The sequence below is a fragment of the Argiope bruennichi genome, chromosome 10 (assembly GCF_947563725.1).
Source record: "Argiope bruennichi chromosome 10, qqArgBrue1.1, whole genome shotgun sequence".
NCBI classification, from domain to species: domain Eukaryota; kingdom Metazoa; phylum Arthropoda; class Arachnida; order Araneae; family Araneidae; genus Argiope; species Argiope bruennichi.
Window position 1 is genome coordinate 75,962,407 of NC_079160.1, and position 19,756 is coordinate 75,982,162.

The 19,756-nt window shown below is 26.0% G+C and overlaps 1 protein-coding gene across 1 annotated transcript; it reads left to right on the forward strand.

Annotated features, from left to right (window-relative positions):
• The first annotated feature begins 3,104 nt into the window (after positions 1-3,104).
• On the forward strand, positions 3,105-19,473 carry LOC129989194 (serine protease HTRA2, mitochondrial-like). The gene is made up of 6 exons (XM_056097573.1): positions 3,105-3,563; positions 7,447-7,648; positions 10,567-10,791; positions 12,320-12,431; positions 13,883-14,054; positions 18,380-19,473. The coding sequence occupies exons 1-6, from the start codon at positions 3,178-3,180 to the stop codon at positions 18,549-18,551; spliced, it is 1,269 nt and encodes a 422-aa protein (XP_055953548.1). The 5' UTR covers positions 3,105-3,177; the 3' UTR covers positions 18,552-19,473.
• The last annotated feature ends 283 nt before the right edge of the window (positions 19,474-19,756 follow it).

Sequence of the window (19,756 nt, forward strand, 5' to 3'; positions counted from 1 at the left end):
ATTTTTGAATCTTTCACTTATTTGTACTTTTACTGTGGCAATTACAACTTTTTAAAATTAACATTTAAATTTTTTTAATGGGGTTTGTAGAACTTCATCTTCTGTTAGTTTGAAATTTAACTTTTGTGTTTTCTAAATTATTTTTTCGGGGAAGTCTTCTGAAATAAATTATAAATCTTATTAATAAGCTTAAAATAAATATCATTTTTTTGTATTGAATTCTTCTGGCTTTTAATATAGGATATGATGTGTTGTTGTTACTTGTATTAACAAACTTTTCTTAAATTGAATATTCTGGATTGAACGCCTTTGTACTTCCTTTTCATATTAGTATTATTATTAAATGCTTTCCCTCTACATTTCATGACATTCAAATTAAGTACACTTAATTAAAAAAATTTTTAAGTGACTTGACTAGTTTTTTGTTATATATGACATTTTTAGTCCTTGATTGAAATTGTTTTAGTAAATTCGGTAAATGATTTTTTATAATGATTCTTTTGTCTATAAAACATGTCTAATATATAACATATTTAATAACTATTAAAGTTTGTTTCTTTATGAATCATGAATGTAATCTATTTAGATGTTACAATATGTAGCTGCTTCTATATCAATTTTAATTTTGTTCAGATGTTCATTATCTAATTCTGCAATAAATTGTTGAGATGTGTGTGATAAAATAATGCACTATCTTTATTTTTGAAATTTTAATTTAATTTACATGACCTATTAATACAGGATCATATTTACTTTACAATCCTATTAAATTTTAGAATTCCCTTTATCCAGAATTTGTTTTGTTTCATAGAATCCTCGAAAAGATAAATTATTGATAAGAAGAAAATAGTACCTACAATTCTTTGAAATACTAATTTAGATTATAGATTTATTTATCTTCTTTTGATTTTTTTTCTATCTATATTCGCTGATGTATTAATAATTCTTATCAAGTAATGAAAGAAATTAGGTTCTCTCATAGAAAACTCAGGATCTTGAATTACAGATGACAGTTTTCTCCCAATTTTGTAAAACAGTGTATAGATCTTGAACATTCACTAGCTTTTTTTGGAAAATAATGCAAACTAAAGCAAAATATTGTCATTCCAGTGTACTAACTAACTGAGAAATTTTGTTTTACCAGGAATAGACAAAATATATTCAAGTTTCATGAATTGCATCAAAATCTTAATATTATTTTACTTTTCAAAATATTTAGAAATTATTTGCATAGTATGTAAATACGGTCAAATATTAAAATCATATTACAACTAACTGTAAGTAGTGTTTAAGATTGTAAATGTCACATTATATATTTAATCTATACAACTTATTAAATATTTCTTTTTAAAATAAAAGCATAAAAACATGTGCTGAATTTATTCAAACTACGAAATAAAGCAATAAAAAGTGACTCTGTAGTCCATAGATTACCATTCCTGCCTTCAGCTTTCAGAAAACTAGAAATTTAAATATAGCTTTAAATAAACTCATCAAAAAATATTAAAGACTAATTGCATTAAAATATGTATGAATGGAATGAAACCAACAAAACTTTTAAGTATTTATTTATCCTTCCTAAAAGCTGATTGACCAAATATTGTCTCTTATTTCATTCTCATAACAAAGAATGAAATAAAAAATAAATACCAAAATAATTGTCAAATGTATGCCATTCAAAAGAAAAATATATTTCCATGTAAAAAAAAAAGATGTGTGTGTGGAGGGAGATAGTTTTCTGAAATAATCTTTTTATTTTCTCTTTTTTTTTTATAGACTGCTTGCTGGTGGATAGAGATAAGATTTCTTTTTCCTTCTGTTGATTGTTGTTAATTCAGGGTTGGTGTATTGGAACTATTGATTAAAGGAATATCAAGATTTCTCTACTTCCTATCCAATGATGGCATCTACAATATATATATTTTTTCCAAGTTCGACAGCATTACCTTCCCCTCCCCCGCTTTGAAGTACCTAATAGTGTCTAACATAATATTTGGAACAGTTATAAATTTAATGCTGCCGAATGCGAGACTCCAGTGGGAGAAAGCCTGCTTTCAAACCAAACATTCTATTATTTTCTACTTCTAGTCTTCTCTTTTCTACTTTACGAACATCAAATTTCCTTCCGCACTCACGATGAAATAATAATTTATCAGTATTCTCGTATGAAAGAAGCATCGCAGACGATTTTCAGTTATCACCAAAATGACACCAAGAACAGCAGGGTTGCAAGCGAGAAAGTCATATCGGCGTCCTTACAATTATGCTAAATTAATAAAATTTATTTGCGAATAGAATTGAAGATATCAGTCCAGAAGGCTCTGACAGAGTTTTATTTTGGAAACGGGAGACTGCGTATGTGGGGCGAGAAGGAGACAATGATTTTATCTAGTCGATGCTGGCGGATTTCTCTCAGGCCTTTTATTATAGACCTCCCCCATAGATAATATAGTCCTTGAGATTTACTTAAAAATGTAGTGTGGCAGTTGGCACAAGATCATAGATGGTAATTTCGAACACGTTTTACTAAGAACTTTTTTATCTAATAAAAATTGATAAAATTGAACAAATTCTGGGGTTGCGATAGTTTTGTTTCATCATTCTTTAAATAAATAAATTATGTGGGCGAATTGTGTGTCATCAAAGGCTGAAATTCTTAATTTAATTTGAGAAAGAGAACGCAAGTAAAATACTACTCTGTTGCTGGGACAGTTCTTTGAAAAGAGAAATTTGGTAAAAAATATGAAGGGGTTTTTTTTTTTTCCCTCCTGAAATACACGAAATAAAGTTTTAAACTTTTTTTAAGAAAATAGAAGGAGGATTCATGCCACGATTCTATAGAGATATCATTTTTTTTATTTAAGAACAAAATTCGAAACACAACTGATAATTATTAAACGCTTTCATAGATAATCACGATGCATAAAAAGCGGCTTCAGTAATAAGATTTAAGTAACCAGCAAAAATATCGGTGGTACAAATATCCTTAAAAAAATAAACATAATGAAAGAGACATGAAACACAAATGCCGAACGAAGATCTTTTATCGCGAAGAATCAGTGGCATATATTAACTGTAACTCATTCATAAAACGTCGTGACATAATTCATTGCCGTAAATAACTTCAAAATTTCGTTTGTTTTAGTTTTGTTTTATGTGAGGTGAAAATAATCTGATATGTTAAAGTTAAGTCTGACTCGTCTTACCCAAAAAAGTTCTTTAGGAAACTTTTTAATAAGTCGATACTTCTCTGTATTATCATTTAATAGCAGAAATCGACCTGAAAGCAAAGAATATAAATACAGTAAAACATTCCGCCTGGCAAGAAATCTTGCATTTTCATTAGGAATAAGTTATGCCCTTTATGATTTTTACTGTAAACGAAAACAATGGGTGCAAACTTTTGGGACAGTTGAGAAGATCTTAAAAAATTTTCAAGTCCATGCTCTTGATGTTTCGGTGAATGAAAAAGAGAAAATTTCTCCTAGAACTATGTTTAATTTCTTAGCTGATGTTGCAGAGAAAACAAAATTCTCTGTTGTATATATTGAAATAGTTGCAAGGTAAATGTGATTACTATTTACGATATATTCTTTTGCATCTTATGTTTATTTTTATTAGGTAAAAAAAAAATCAAGTTAAAACCTTATTGGGAAAAAGAAATTTATCAAAGCTTTCTTAAAGGATTAAACTATCTTTCATATTTGCTTTGGGTTGATATTTCAATGCATATTAATTAAAATGCTGTTTGCCTCAATATTTATTTTTTTATGTTTCAATTTTACTGGCTGAATTCAATTCTGAAATACTTGAGATCAAAAATCAGAATGATCATTTGATTATTAAATCCACTACTCTTTTGAAGAATCTGTTATTATAAGGCCATCATATTTTATTTTTTTGCATTTCTATTAAAACAATAAGAGTCCTATGGATCATTCTAGACCCAATCAATGCAATTTTAGAATGAAATTTATCACATAATTTCAGATATTTATAAAATTTGGCCCATATGTACTATTTATAAGGACTTGGAAAAAATAACATATTTCGTACAGATAGGTCAGCTGGTTTTTGAATTGCAGCAATGTAAAGTTTTGAAAATTTGCTCAAAAATGGCCAATAGAATTTTTTAATAATTATTTTAATAGTTCTTCTAAATGAGATATGTCATTTTATAGCATTTCTTTATGATTTTCTTGTGATGCACAATATCATATAAACTAATACACATAAGTTTTTTTTATTAAAATATAAATAAAAAAAATTTTATACTTTAAAATTTATTATATAAGTGGTTAGAAATTTTATAAATTACATGCAAAATATAAACTTGAGAAGAGGATGGATGATTTGTTAAAATAATTTAAAATTCATTAGTATTCAGCTTTCAGTTAACATACAAAAAAGCTAATAGTAATACAAAAGTACTAATAGTAATACAAAAAAAGCTAATAGTTTTACACCTCTGTAGAAATTAATATGAATGCTTACCTGTAGGAAGAATACATTAGTGAATTTTAAATAATTGAATCATATGCAAGCTTGGAATCTACTGATACTATTGTTAGTTAGTACTTAAGTTACATTGTAATGTTTGTTTTTGCTATTTTATTGTATTTTTATAAAGGTTGATAAAGTAATATCACTAAGACTTTAGTAATTAATAATGTCACAAATAAATGTGGTTGATAAAAGTATTCATATAGTATTAATATAATTGTATTTTTGGCAATCAAATATCAAAAATTTCTAATTGAGTTATTTTATTTTTCAAATGAATCTATTCAGTAGAATAATATTTTGGGCTTCTGCTTTCATGTGGAAAATTTTAATGTGATTGGAGATTGACACTTTTTGACTACAATAAATAGAAAAGGGTCTTGTGATAGACTTGGGAGGTCATACGAAAATCAAGTCGAACTCCGCAACAAATTTTCAAAGGGGGAATTGAAAATATTCCTTCAAATAGTAGGCAGGCTTTGCCTACTGAATTTAGAAGGAACATGAATTAAAACTGTCCATGAAAATTCATTTTAATTAAGTATTGACTATTCAAAGGACCTTATGTGTTCATTCTTGAAACTATACTCAAATTATTGGTGAATACTTTTCAGATGATTTGCTAAGTGAGAAAAAGAATTATTAGTATCTCCAAATAAACTTGCATTTAAAGATATATTGGGTTATATCACAGCTATCTATGAAACAAACTGGTGATTCAGGGTATGATTTAATGAAAAATGAAGAAATTTATAAAGTAAATTATTTTTCTTCATTTATCTGGGTCTGTGCAACATTCTCGTATCCATGTAGTGATGTTTTGTGGATGTTGGTAATGTATATATTCTAACAAAAGTGAATCCTGCAATTCCCATTGGAGGAAGTTATGAATTGCTTGAAAGTGATGCATGCCTTACAAATGTAGCCCTTTCAAACATCAGATAAGCATATCCTTCTATTAAATAAAATCCTTTTCTTTAAACTCATTACTGTAAAGCATGATAAATGAATCACATATTTGCATTATAATCTTTAGAAGTTTTATTTATTTATTTTCCAAATGGTCAGTTGATATTTTCTAATAATTTTCATTTCTAAAAGCATACTTATAAAACAGATAAACTGTGTCTCTTGATATGTAATCTAATAAATTTTTATGTTATTTTAAGAAAACAGTTAAATAAAAATTTGTTGCTTTATAAATAAATGTTGAAGATAGAAATGGTCATTTCAGTTGGTTATTATAATACCTTTTAGTTTTAATTAAAGATTTTAGACTCCATATTTAAGAAATAAAATAATTTACATAACAGAATGTTAAACTAGAAATTTTTGTAATCTAATGACTTTTTATGGGATTCAAAATGTGTGGAATCATTTGTGTTTCTTTAGTATTTTTCTGTTATATGCATAGTTTTATAATTTTCTGCTTTCATCATGCAAGTATGTTAAGACAAGTGGAAGAAAAGAAGTGAAATGTTGATTATTTATCATGCCAATTTTTTAATGAGTGTATTATGATTATCCCTGAAACATTTGTTTGATTTTTAAAATCCTACAATTTATTTCTTGTGTTAATTTTCTTCCTTTTTAATTTTCTTTTTGATATTCTGAAATAATGAGCTTCACTAATGGGAATATTCACTTACCTGTTATTTATTATACAGTTTCATTTAAAGATAAAGAATCTTGAAAATTCATCAAGTTCTTATGTGGTAAGTTACTGAGAATAATAGATTTCGTTTAAGGGTTGTTAATTTTTGTTTTCTTATCAAAATCATGTTTTCTTTCTGTCTTCTGTTGCATCAGTAAAATAGATTTCCTCTTCAAATTGTCTGTTGTAATTTTTATCATAATTTTATTTATTAATTTATTTTTTAGGCAATTTATTTTGAATCATTTGAATGATTACTTTTGTTGTTTCGAAGCCAGCATTTTTTATGGAATCAAATTTTTGCCATATGTTTTCTATTTGAATATCTTGGACATTTATTTAAACATAAATCAATATAGTTTATTAAGATTTTTGCATATTACTTTATTCGACATTTGTTAGATGTTAAAAATGATTTAAAAGTTGACTGTATTGTTTTTTATAAGCAATACATTCTAAATTAATATGGTTCAAAGGCAAGATAATTATGTTTGAATTTTTATGACTTTAGAAATATTGAGAATGGCCTCTTTATTTTGCCATTGAATCAAGTCAAGCAGATGAAAATCTTGTAGAGAAATCCATGAAATAAAATTAGAAACATCTAAGTAAATAGAGAATAAAGTTTGAATTATTCAAGTCTGTTCATGAAATTTGAAATTGTTAATAGATGGGGAATTAGTTAATGAATAATTATTAGTTAATTATTAATGAATAATACCTAATTATTAAATTAGGAATTAATTTATGAATAATACCTAAAATGATGCTTTCAATATCAAATGTGAAATGATAAGACGGAGAATATTGGGAAACTATAATGCATTCCATTTTTTTTATTTATCTACTCTAATCAGAAATGTTCCCCTTTTTCATATTGTATAAATTATGGAGACTATGTTATATATACAATGTAATGTTTGCAGTTTTAGAATTGTTCTGTGATTGCTATATTTAATGCTTAGCCTTAAAATGTGAGTAATTATTTAATAATAGCTAATAATTTGAAAAATTTTCATAACTTGATATATTTTTATTTCCCTAAAATTTCAAATATGAAATTATATGAATAAATACTAATTTAATACTCTAGTTTTTTTCTTCTTTTGCTTACATATTGATTAGATAATATTTATAGCTTTATTAAATCATTTTTCCTTTAAAAATATTTTCTATGCAGTGTACTGCGTATTTTAATTAATGCCCCAAAAAATAAAATTTTCCAATTTAATTGGTTTTACTACATACATTTTCCATATATCTGATATTTTTTAACTCGCTTATCTTAGGCATCCAATTACCAGACAGAGTATACCTATATCAAATGGCTCGGGATTTATAGTGAAATCAGATGGTTTAATTTTAACAAATGCTCATGTTGTCTCAAATCAGGGGCGAGTCATAGTGAAGCTTTATGATGGAACAGAATATGAAGGGATTGTTGAAAGTTATGATACTGAAAGTGACCTTGCAACAGTCCGTATTAAAGCTGTAAGTTGATATTTTTTTACTGACAGCAAATGAATTGGATTTGCTTAAATCTTCTTTTAAATTGAGTATCTAAGGAAAAATCTATTTATAACTCTTAATTATTCAATAAAAATGCTGCCATATTTTTTTCAAATTATTTTTCAATACTTTAATTTATTTGTTTGTTAAATCTAATTTTTAGTTTAATCATTCTTTTCATTGAATCCTTTTGATCGATTTCTTTTCTTGCTAATATAATCTCTCTCTTTTTTAAAAATAAATTTCAGAACTTGTTATTATGTTTTTACTTGCAAAGGTAGGGGGAGGGTACAGTAGCTTCTGGTATAGTCTTGGCTTTAGAACTATAGATAGTGAATTTTCAGTTCCTTGAAAATTCAATTGTGAATATGGACCTTTTACATAGTAAATTTGCTAATTATCATATGCCCTGCTGCTAATTTGCTAATGCGGATGTCTATAGATGGATGCCAACTTATATATCCTTCTTGTCATCTGACCACAATTCAAAATAGAACATTAGTACAACTTATCTAAACTAAATCATTACAGACAGTAAATAAAAAAGTTGATGAGAATTTAATGTAAAAATAACATTTCTTGTTTTTGAAAAATTGCAATTTGTTCTCCCCTAATTTCTTTTAATAGAGGCTTACCATAATAGTGAATGGTGGGGAATGAAAAATTTTCGGACATATTTATAAATAAATACTGAATAGTTATAAAATATTACATTATTTCAAAGGATTTATAATGAGTATTTTGATGAGTCAGCATTTAAAAAGAAAATTGAATTCCTATTGAATGTCTTAGATGAATTTTCTTATTTTTCTTTTATCTTTAAATTTGTATTGACAGTCAAACAAATGTCAATATACACTCAAGACTCGAATATAAATCACCATTAAAATTGCTCCGTCTGTATAAAAAAGCTGCCATTTCTTCATGTGTGGTATAAAAAAAAGAATAATAAATGAACCAATCTTTAATCGAAGGTTATGTGGTGGCATTCCAAGTATATCTAGTAAATTTAAAAATTCAATTGGAAAATTACTATAATATGAATTCAATTTATACTTCAGTCTAAATAACACGTGGTCGGCTATGCTAATACCAAAAATTGAAAAAGTAAGAACAATTGAATTTCACTGTATTGCGTTTACTAGGAAATAAATTTAACTTATACTTTAGCCTCAGCAACACGTGGTGGTTATGCCATTAAATTGTAGCTAATGTGAAACGTTGGTACTTTTAACACAGCGCCATCTGTTAGAATCGCTTGGAGCTAACAGATAATTGTGACTGTCAAATAATGAACAAATAATTTGTTCCTTCTTAATACCTTCCTTCTTAGTATAAACCCTTTATGATGTATAATAAATCCTCTAACTTCAGTGATACAGATTCTGGCTTCCTCAAATTAAAGGAAAGATTAAAAAAAAAAAAAAGTTCTATATTCCACACATGAAGTTGCCATGAGATTTATTCCGCCATTGATACATTTGTCTGTTGCAATAATTCAAAATTCATTTACAAAATGAAATCAGTTTCAGAAACATTTATTAAATAATGGTAAGCATTGTAGCTGAAGTGAATGATAGCTGACATAACTTGATTCGTACATGCAGTTTATTAGTAAAGAAATGAAAAACTGAAACGATTATTGTAACCATTTTTTATTATATCTTCAATAATTTATATAAAAGAAGATTAAATTTCATTTAGTATACAAATGAGTTAATATTTTTTTATTATCCGATTAGAGGAACTTATTATTGGCTCGTTCACTTACCTTTTTTACGATATCCTTAACAAAAGAAATAAAATCATTTAATTGAAAATTCAATGAAGGTAACAAATGTTATTGCCGTACAACATTTTTTCTTAGTAAATAGTCAGATAAAGAATCGGAATTCATTCAAAACGAAAAGTAATAATTATCCGTGTGCACCTCCAAGTATTTTTCCAAACTTCTTTATAATTAAAAAAAAGCAGAATTTTAGTATGTTATATTAATCAGTGATCCGTTAAAACGTTTGTAATTAATCATTTTCAAATAAAATATCTTATTTCTGAGAATTGCCACCGTGCACAGTAATACAAAATTCAAACATAAGATCGTGATACTTTATCCGTTGCAACGTATCAAATTTATTGTATGCATTAAAAAATAATTGTGGAAAATGATATCTTATTCCTGAGAAACGTTTTCGGATAGGATCATAAATAATTCGAACATTCGGATTCGAAACGTAACGCAAATGCGTGAGTTTTTCTACGCCAGTTGGGGTAACGCTATGCAGATTAGAAATTTTTAATTTCCTTTATTCTGTTTTATTTTAATTCAAAAGTACTTAAAAATGAATCTGAAAGATCGATTAATTAACAATTTTTAATTTTAAATGCATCAAACATTAAGAAAATAAATAGAATCTTTTCAAATAATCAGCCGAAAAATCTTAAGCCTAGCCTCATGACTGTTGGGGAAAAAAAACTGAAGCCGGACTCATTTGGAAAAAATGAAAAGATTTTTTTTGGCGGGAAAGTTAGTTCTTAATTAATAATTAAAATTCTAATTAAAAATTCAAAAAAAGGGCTATCCTATCTTTTAAGTTAGATCAAACTGCACACGGTGTGCAAATTTGATTAAAATCGGTTAAGTAGTTTAGGAGTCCATCGTGGACAAACAACGTGACACGTAATTTATATATATTAAGATTGATTGGAAATCGGTATTGCAATAATATATAGATTTCTGCATTTTGTCATAACTGATCTCTTGTTGTAGCAGATTGATTATTCTGTTCTGTATATGAAATAATTACATGCATTTATTTATTTTTATATTTATTTATAAATGTTATATATACATATCTGATACAAATATATTTATATTTTAAATAATTTTTGACTTTTTCCAGAAAGATTTACCAGTTCTTCCTCTTGGTGAATCCTCTAACTTACGAGCTGGAGAATTCGTTATTGCCATGGGAAATCCACTGACTTTGAGTCATACAATTACAGCAGGGGTAATAAGCTCAGCTAGCAGACAAGGTAAAGATTTGGGATTACATAGAAAATCTGACTATATACAAACAGATGCTGCTGTAAATGTTGGAAATTCTGGTGGTCCGTTGGTTAATTTGGTAAGAATAAATTTGATAGTTAAATTTTTAATTCTGTTATTAAAAACATTTTATATGATTTATAAACAAAAGCCCTATTAGCACAGCATATTATACAATATCTTTTTGATGTTGTTGTATATTCTGAATACTATACAGTATTTTGAAAATATTATAATAAAATTATTGGGCATTATATTTTAATAGGAACATATCTGAACACCTTTGCAGATAATTAGTTGCAGAAATAAAAATACCAGATATGTTCAGAAATATCATTACACAGCTAAACATGCGCCGTAATAAAAAAACATGAATTTCATGACCTTGCAAGAGAAAAAGTGGTTATTTGTTGCTGTTTGGAGGGAGAAAATAAATTTGTTTCATCATGCATTGATGTAAACATAAAGTAAATTTGTATGGAGTTGTATTATTGATTGCATCATTTCACAAATGACTGACTGTAAGGTGAAGATGTGAGGACTAGGCATATACATGTTAAATATTGATAGATACATGTTAACTATTGATAGTCATTAGGTTTTTTGTTTTCTTTTGTCATACATTGACATAGATTCTATTATTGTTTTGCCCCCCAGAATTGAAAAAGTATTAATAAAATTATTATCATATTGAATAATATAAAATTATCTCCATACGTAATTTCTTTCTTTTAAATTATAAAAAATTTTATAATAAGTAATAATGATAAATTTAATATTTCTAAAAATGCCGTCTGAATGTCATACTGGAGGCCTATGTTTTGTAGTTATGATTGCCATATAAAAAAAAAAGTTTGTGAGCTGCTTGATGAAGTTAAAAAAAAGAGGCAAAATTGATTCATATTAATTTCAGCCATACTTTTGCAACTATTTAGATAATTTTGTCTGTATTACTATAAATATATTACAATTATTACCATATTGCAAAAATTGTACATTTTTTTCTCTTCTCTGTAATATATTATTTTTCTGGTCAAGGATTTAACATTTTGTAATCTTTAAGTTTTGATTGTCAAATAGCAAGCAATAGAATAATAATAATAAAAATTTTAATTCTATTGCATATTTTCATCTAAAGTGTATTAAAAATAATGTATATATATTTTTTAAAAGATGTTAAGCTCTGCTAATATGCATAATATTTTCTAATAAAACATTTTGTTGGTTACTCTCTGACTATCATATTTAATATATTGTTAACATGATAATATTCCATCTAGATGGGTATACCTACTAGTTATTATATGGATTCTAAGCGATTTCTTTATTTCTATGAAAAATTGTATAGAAATTAACACGTACCATATTGAAACTTGTTTAATGATGAATGCATTGAAATATTTTATTTGTGTTATATTTAAAAATTAGATTTATATTTAATAAGTTTTTCTAACTCTTGTGCAAAACAAAATTCTGCAGAAACTATTTTAAATTGTTGCTAGAAAAGTTTTTTTTGCTTTTGTGAAAGCTTCTCTCCTTCCTTCTCCTTCATTTGAAGAATTTTAAATGTTTACCTATGGTATATTCTAATTAGCTGTTAATTTCAGGATGGTGAAGCTATTGGTATAAATACAATGAAAGTAACTGAAGGAATATCATTTGCTATCCCTTCTGACCGAGCTGTTGAATTCCTCGAAAGGACCGAAAAAGCAAAAAAAGGTAAAGAAAGGTTTAACAATTCACAAGTTTTTTAAACATTCCTTAAGCTTTTGGAGCATTGAAATATTTAAAAAATTATTGTTTAAATCCACAATTGAATCAAATGACCAAGTAGTTTTTTTTTTAAAACTTTTAATAACATTTTTTTCATTATTGTTTAAGTTTTTGAATCTATTTCCTTTCTGTTCAGTTTAAAATTAATGCTAATTTTTATATGCAAACTAGCTTTGTTCATCATAATTCTTTTGTAAATTACCTAATCATAGAAACATGCCATCTCTATTGAGAATGCTTGTTGCATATGATTTTATAAATCGCGTGTTTTGTGTAAATTGTTTTCTGGTTTTCTCTTCAAATAATTCTTCCTTGGCACTTTTTCATTTTTGCAGAAACATAAAACACTTCTGTTTTATTTATTATAACTTGTATTTTAAATATTTATTAACAGATTGATGTTTATAATATTTGATAATAATCATACTTTAATAGCAACTATATAGATTTAAAATTATGTATTTATTTTGTGTGTGTGTGTGTTACTTGATTACTCTTGGCTCTTATAATTTCAGATGCATTCGTTTTTTTGGATACAAAATTTTGATTTCTTTGAATTTTTATTTTAAATGCATAGCCTATTTAAGTGATGTGAAAAGAATTTAGTTTTTAGAATTCATCTTTTATCAAACCTGTTACCACATAATTCAAATGATTTTTAAATAGTTTTTGAGGACATTCTTTTATGTTTCTCATCATTACATTTTTATCATTGTACATCACATTTTATATTTTCATTTTTTTAGTTCAGTGTTTTATTTTGCAGAAAAGGGCATTTGAATTTTGTAAATTCCAGTTATCTTGGGTAGTGTTTAATCATCATACTGCTGCAAAAACATTAAATGAATTTTTATATGTTTTAGTATTTTTGAAGGTATTGCTACTAGCAGGGGACTATATTTCGTAAATATATCCTGTTTTATTTATTATTATTTTGTTTAGGAGTAACATTAAAATAGTCTATTTTGTCTGTAATATCAGCTTTTAGGTTTCTCTATGTAAGATGCTTAAATCAGGATATTTAAAATTAACAATCTATATCAATATTGTCTTGTAAGTTTTATTTTTGAAACTTACTTACTTTTGAAACTTATTTAAAATGTTATTTCATTAACAGAAGATTACTAATTGTTATGAATTCAAATTGATTCCTGATTTCCAATTACTTTCTAGTTTTTACTGACTAAGACTGAAACTGCTTTTAATGTAATTTTATTTGTGCAGCTTTAATTATTGTGAAATTTAACTTCTCTGAATGTGGCTATTTTGCTACATCAAAGCATAAAATTGCATACATTTTTAAAATTTTATTTAAATGTTTTTATGTTAATATTACTAAAATTGTTAGGTTTTAAAACTAAAAAATTATATTTATTAAGTTTTTTTTTTTCTCTTAGAGTCATGGAATCCATTTAAAAGCTCTGACAAAAAACAGAAATATTTGGGGATTACTATGTTAACATTGACTCCAACTGTCATACGAGAACTTCAAGAACGTAATCCAGATTTCCCAAATGTGGGTCATGGAGTGATGGTATGGAGAGTCATGATCAATTCCCCTTCTTTTGAGTAAGTAATTTGCATAATTATGTTGCTTAATATATTTACAAAATATCTCTTGAGACCACCACCACCCCATCTTTTTTTTTTTTTAGATAAGCGTAACAAGTGATTATTTATTTTCTTTCAGTGATAATAAAATATATAAATTCTATAAACTACTAGATTATTTTATGTATTTTAATTCCATTTTGATTTTGTCTTATGGTCAAAAGTTATAAAATAAATGCAAATTTGTAAGCACGTTGCAAATTTGATAATTTGCCCTCTTTAAAGAAAAATAAATCAGAAAATATATTTTAAAAAAAATTCAAAATATATTTCCTGTGAAGTGTAAAATTTTTAAATTATTGCACTGTGTTTCATAACTATATAACAATAAATTAAAAATTTCAATTTTATATTAAAATTATTTATTTATAGTCTTTGTTTCTTAATAATTGAAATGTGGTAAATGAAATTGTTTCTATTTATTATTCTTTAAAAACTTTTATGGTGTATTTATTGCTGTTGCATGTTAGCATTAATATTTTTCAAGTTTCTTGTTTTTTTTTTTTTTTTTTTTTTTAATTTGGCAATATTATAATACACAATAACTGTTTGCAAAGGTAACCTTTCTAATATTTCTGTATACTTGCTATGTTTGCTTGATATTTTCTTTTTGTGAGAATGAAAACTGAATTTTTGGTTTTCTTATTTTGCACAAAATGTTTAATTAATTTATAACATGTGTATGATATATTACTGTCACAGAATTGAATTTAAAAATTGCTGTTTTGGATAATTTATATAAAATCATTCATATAAACTCACTCATATAAAATATTATGTATTGATCATTATGTTTTTAAACAGAAATGTAACTTTCAATTAAATAGAATTTTAAAAAATTAATTTGGGAAATAAGTAGAATAAATGCCGAATGCCAGCGCAAAATGACATAAGGAACTCCTTTTTCAAATAGTAAATGCACTTTGGCATTGCATTTTATTATATAATTTTCATATGTCAATTAGGAATTTGAATGTAAAAAATACTTCATAGCTGTTAAAATTTTATATGTTGTGCATTTATTATTGTATCCTTCCCCAGAACTGTTTGTAATATTCTTTTCAAAATTGAAGAGCACTCAGGTTTGAACAATGACTCAGTGTGTGTGTGGGGGGGGGTATTAGAGGGTCACCTCAGTCGTTATTATTTGAGACACTAGAGAGATAAAAATTTAGATCATTTGTTCCTCTTTTTATAATCTAATATGATAAGGAAAGTGTAGAAATAATGCCTCCTAGTATCATCTACATTTCCTAAGCAACTGAAAATGTCTTAAGACAGAAGAAAAGAAAAAAATGAGATTACTCTAGACAATGTCAATATCTTTTTAAATTATAGTGGATAATACCGTTATAGAAAATATTAGTTATTTCGAGAATAATCCACCCACCCCTTGTACTTAATAAATGAAATCTTTTGAATTTTTTTTCACAAAAATTTAGAAGTGTGTATATATATATATATATATAATATTTAATTTTATATAGCAAAATTCAATATATTGAGCAATTATATAAATTAAATATCAAAAGCATTTATCTTTAAGTTTCTACAGTGAATAAAAAATTTTCTATTTTTCAAATTAGAGAATTTACAGTGCAACAGTTGTTAACACTTTTCTATGAGGTGAACAATGCCAGAAAACCTTGTCAATTCCATGATAACTTCAAACATGCACCAGCTTTTAAATGCCAGGTTGATGTTTTTAATGCATTTATATACATTTTACCTGTTGCATTGTTAATAGAAAAATGAAATTCAATGCTTAGTAACTACAGTTTTTAAGCTATTCAGTAAAGTGCCAAATTTTCATTTTAAATTAAAATCTTTCTTCGCCTTCTTTCTTCCTAAAGATTTATGTAACTCAAATATTGCATAATTTTTAGATGTAAAGGTTATTTAAGAACAGAAATTAAAAATCGAAATAAGCTGAGCAATTTTTGATAATTATTGTTTTATTATAATAATTCATAAATTACATTTATTCATATATATATATATGATATTTATTTGCCAGATACGTACTTACACAGCTAGAATAAGACTGCCTTTATGTTTGGATTGTATTTCAAATATCAATATCTAAACATTTTTATAAGTTTCAGTAATGTTATTCACTTCACACTCATTTACTAAAAATCTTATTAACAAAATTCTTTTTAAAGAATTAGACAATTAGATTTTGAAGCATTCAAAGATTTTCATTTCAATTTTTTCCATATTTGCAAGTGCTTATCATTGTAACTATTTGTTGACATTTTTGGAAGTATCTTATAATGTCCAGAACTGTCAAGATACTTCTTGCATTAGTTTTTAATGTTGTTTTGCTATGAACAAGATATTTTCCAAAAGTTTATATATTGATATCAAAGAAGATATTTGAAATGCTCCGAAGAAAATATTAATCCATTACTATTACTGTATTTGCCTTTTTTTTTTTTTTTTTTTTTTTTTGAAAAATGTTTATATTTTGTATGTTCAAATTTTTTCATGATCTACATAATAAGCTTTTGATTTTTTTGGCACTATCAATACTCTGAAGAACCAATCTGACTTTTTCCAATGTTAACTTAAAAGTAAATTTTTCATATTGATTGGTATATTTTTTTTTAAATTTCTTGGTGAAATATTGTATATTTTCAAATATAAATCACCTGTGTATAAGCTGAGAGTGCATTTTTCTTTAAAAATTTATTCTAAATCTGTGCATAAGCCAAAATAATAATTTAAAAAATACTGCGATTTTCAAACCATTAGAATAAAAATATTTCCAAGATGGTGGAAGATTCTTTAAAGTCACTATAAAATAAAACACCAATGATGATAGTTTTGATTCTTGTTAATTCTATCTGAAAGCACATTTTTTCCATTCGTTTGCTGTTTTGTATATGATATGTGCTAATGTCATTTTTTGTGGCTTTTGTTTTGTTTGCTTGAAATGTGAGCAAGAAAAGAAATTCTTATACAATAAATTTTTAATTACAGATAATTGCATTTGCTGAAAATTCTCAGCATTTCTCTATTTGATGCTACCAATTAACAATATCAAACAATTTTGAAAACAAAACATTTGCCCTGAAAATATCTCCTTTCATTTAAAATTAATTTTTTTTGTGTGAAAATTAAGAAATAGGAATAATAGAAATTTAAAAATGTTATATTTGGTGATATTTAAGAATTTACCGCATGTATCTGGGTAATGAAAATGCACTTTCATTTATCTGTATATAAGCTGACCTCCATAGTAGTTTTAGAAGTTCCACAAATTTTTGACTTATAGACAGAAATATGTGGTATTCTAAAAATTTCAAAATTTTCATATCAAAAATAGCAATTGATCTACTTTAAAATCTTAATTTTTGTAAGTTAATTTAAGCAAGATAATTAACTTCTTAGGGTAGAGTTTCACAACCTTTGAAGTATCTACCAGCCAGAAATCTACAAAAGTGATTTTGAAAAGAATGAAGACTTGAAACATAAGAGTTAAAAAAAAATTGATATTCTGATTCTCTGAATTTATTTAAAAAGGAAAGTAGTGTATATCTGAAGACTTATTTCTGAAGTAAAGAAAAGAAAGGAATAGATTAAGACCTAAAAATCAATTAATAATTAGTTGCCATTCATTATTATTATGCATGGGTCATTCATGTTTTCATGAAAACTATTGTTTTATTAGGCTTCAGTGTTTTCTATTTATTTATTTTTGTTCTTTTAGATTCATGTTATCCAGAACAGTCCCAAATTCTATCAAACTTCTTATTTTACCATTAAAATTTAAAACACATTTGAAACCAGGCATGATTCATTGATTACCATTATGTGTAATTATAGGTTTTTATCATAAGTTAGTGCAAAATTATTTCATTGCTGCTTTGAACTAATACCATTTAAAAAACGAAAAAGATGCATAATCAAAAATAGATTGTGCTAATATTAAGTAATTTCAAGTTATTTGATTCTTTAAGTTAGACAATTAATTTTATATTCAAAACCTGTTTTGCATGGAGGGCAAGAGATATAGCAGTAGCCAATGCTCACTATTAAAAAGATTAAAGATTGAAAAAAATGGGATGAGAACAACTGATTTAGAGGGTTAATTAAAAATTAGATTGTGAAGAATGAATTGTAAATCAAAGCATCTGCCTACTTAAAATTGTTCAGAAAAAAAACAACATATCAAAAGGTAATAAATCATAATTTAAAATCTTTGTAGTTTGTATTGTGATTGATGTCTGTTAAATAAGATTAACTAGCTTTTAAGTAAATATTGTTTATTTTTATAGGGCAGGTATTAAACATGGAGATGTTATTACGGGCATAAATGGTAAAGAAATCCACTCAGCTTCTGATATTTACAGTCTTTTGAAGAGTGAAGATGTTCTAGATATACATATAGTTAGGAGAAAGAAGGAGTTTAACATAAAAGTGCAACTTATGGACCCTGTTTTACCTTAAATTTGACTATTTATTGTATTTTTAATTATTTATTATTATCTAATTATCTATTTATTGTATTTTTAATTATTTATTATTATCTAATTGTCTATTTATTGTTAATAGTTATAAAGCCAAAAAATGTGTCTTAAATAGTTTTTTTGGAAGATGTAATATTTTTTTTTATGTAGATTAACTGAAATCATGTGACTTAAAATTCCTGAAAATTTGGTTTATTATAGTATTATAACAATATTTGGTTTAATGAAAGAAAAGAGAAAATCTGTGTAGAATTTCTAATAATTCTTTCTTCCTCAAATGTAGCAAGATTCATTCTAAATAATAATGAAGTGTAAAGATCTTGAAACGATCTATTCATTATTGTTGATCTGCATCATAGAGGTGAAAAGGACAGCTGTTTTTGTTTATTATTAATAAAGTTTATTGTCATAAAAATTGCCTCTGATGATCTCGCTAAGTATTCAAGAAATGACTTCAAAAGCAAAGATCAGTGTTTCTGAGAAATTTATAAATTTTTCTTCTAATAGTTTGGATTGAATTGTAAACTTGTAAATAAAATAACTTATTTTTATGCTGCAATCAATTGTGATTTTATTGATTCATTCTCTCTGTGTATATTTTATCCCTCAACATATATTAAAAAATTATTGAAGTATTTCAGTTATTTGTCCTTTTTTTCTTGCATGGTACTTCTGTTGTACAGATTTCTGTAGCCTAGTGGTGTAATGTCTTGTGAGTGTAGAGGATTACAGGCTCGTAACTGTGTATATAACTATAGCTGAGATCTGCAATGTATGTAAACATGGTGCACTTACATCTGGCATCAGGAGTAAAGTCCACATGTTAGTGCAATGCTGATTTTTGGAGGCAGGTTGTAAGATTTGTCAGATTTTGAACTACATCTGTCAAAAGGTTGACTGACTGTCCATTTGTACTTTTACAAACATGTAAATGCTATAACTCAAAATTTCTATAGTATAAATAAATATACGAAATTTGTTATGCAATCTTGTGATTTCATTGCTAGTTCTGCGTCAAATTTTGGTTTCAATCAGTTGGAACAAAGGTGTCTAAAAATTCCATTGTATGCTTTTGTGGTATTTATGCATTAACTGCATCTCAGCGATTAATCGCCAAAAATTGCTCACTATTAGGCGTTTTTGTAATTATTGTTGGCCAATGACATGTGGTAAATACACATTTAT

What these genes read in the sequence shown, in the direction of transcription:
- LOC129989194 (XM_056097573.1), top strand. Translation starts at nt 3,178, where the DNA reads ATGTTAAAGTTAAGTCTGACTCGTCTTACCCAAAAAAGTTCTTTAGGA. An exon ending in TATATTGAAATAGTTGCAAG is followed by an intron (nt 3,564 to 7,446) that starts GTAAATGTGATT and finishes CGCTTATCTTAG; the next exon opens with GCATCCAATTACCAGACAGA. An exon ending in GACCGAAAAAGCAAAAAAAG is followed by an intron (nt 12,432 to 13,882) that starts GTAAAGAAAGGT and finishes TTTTTCTCTTAG; the next exon opens with AGTCATGGAATCCATTTAAA.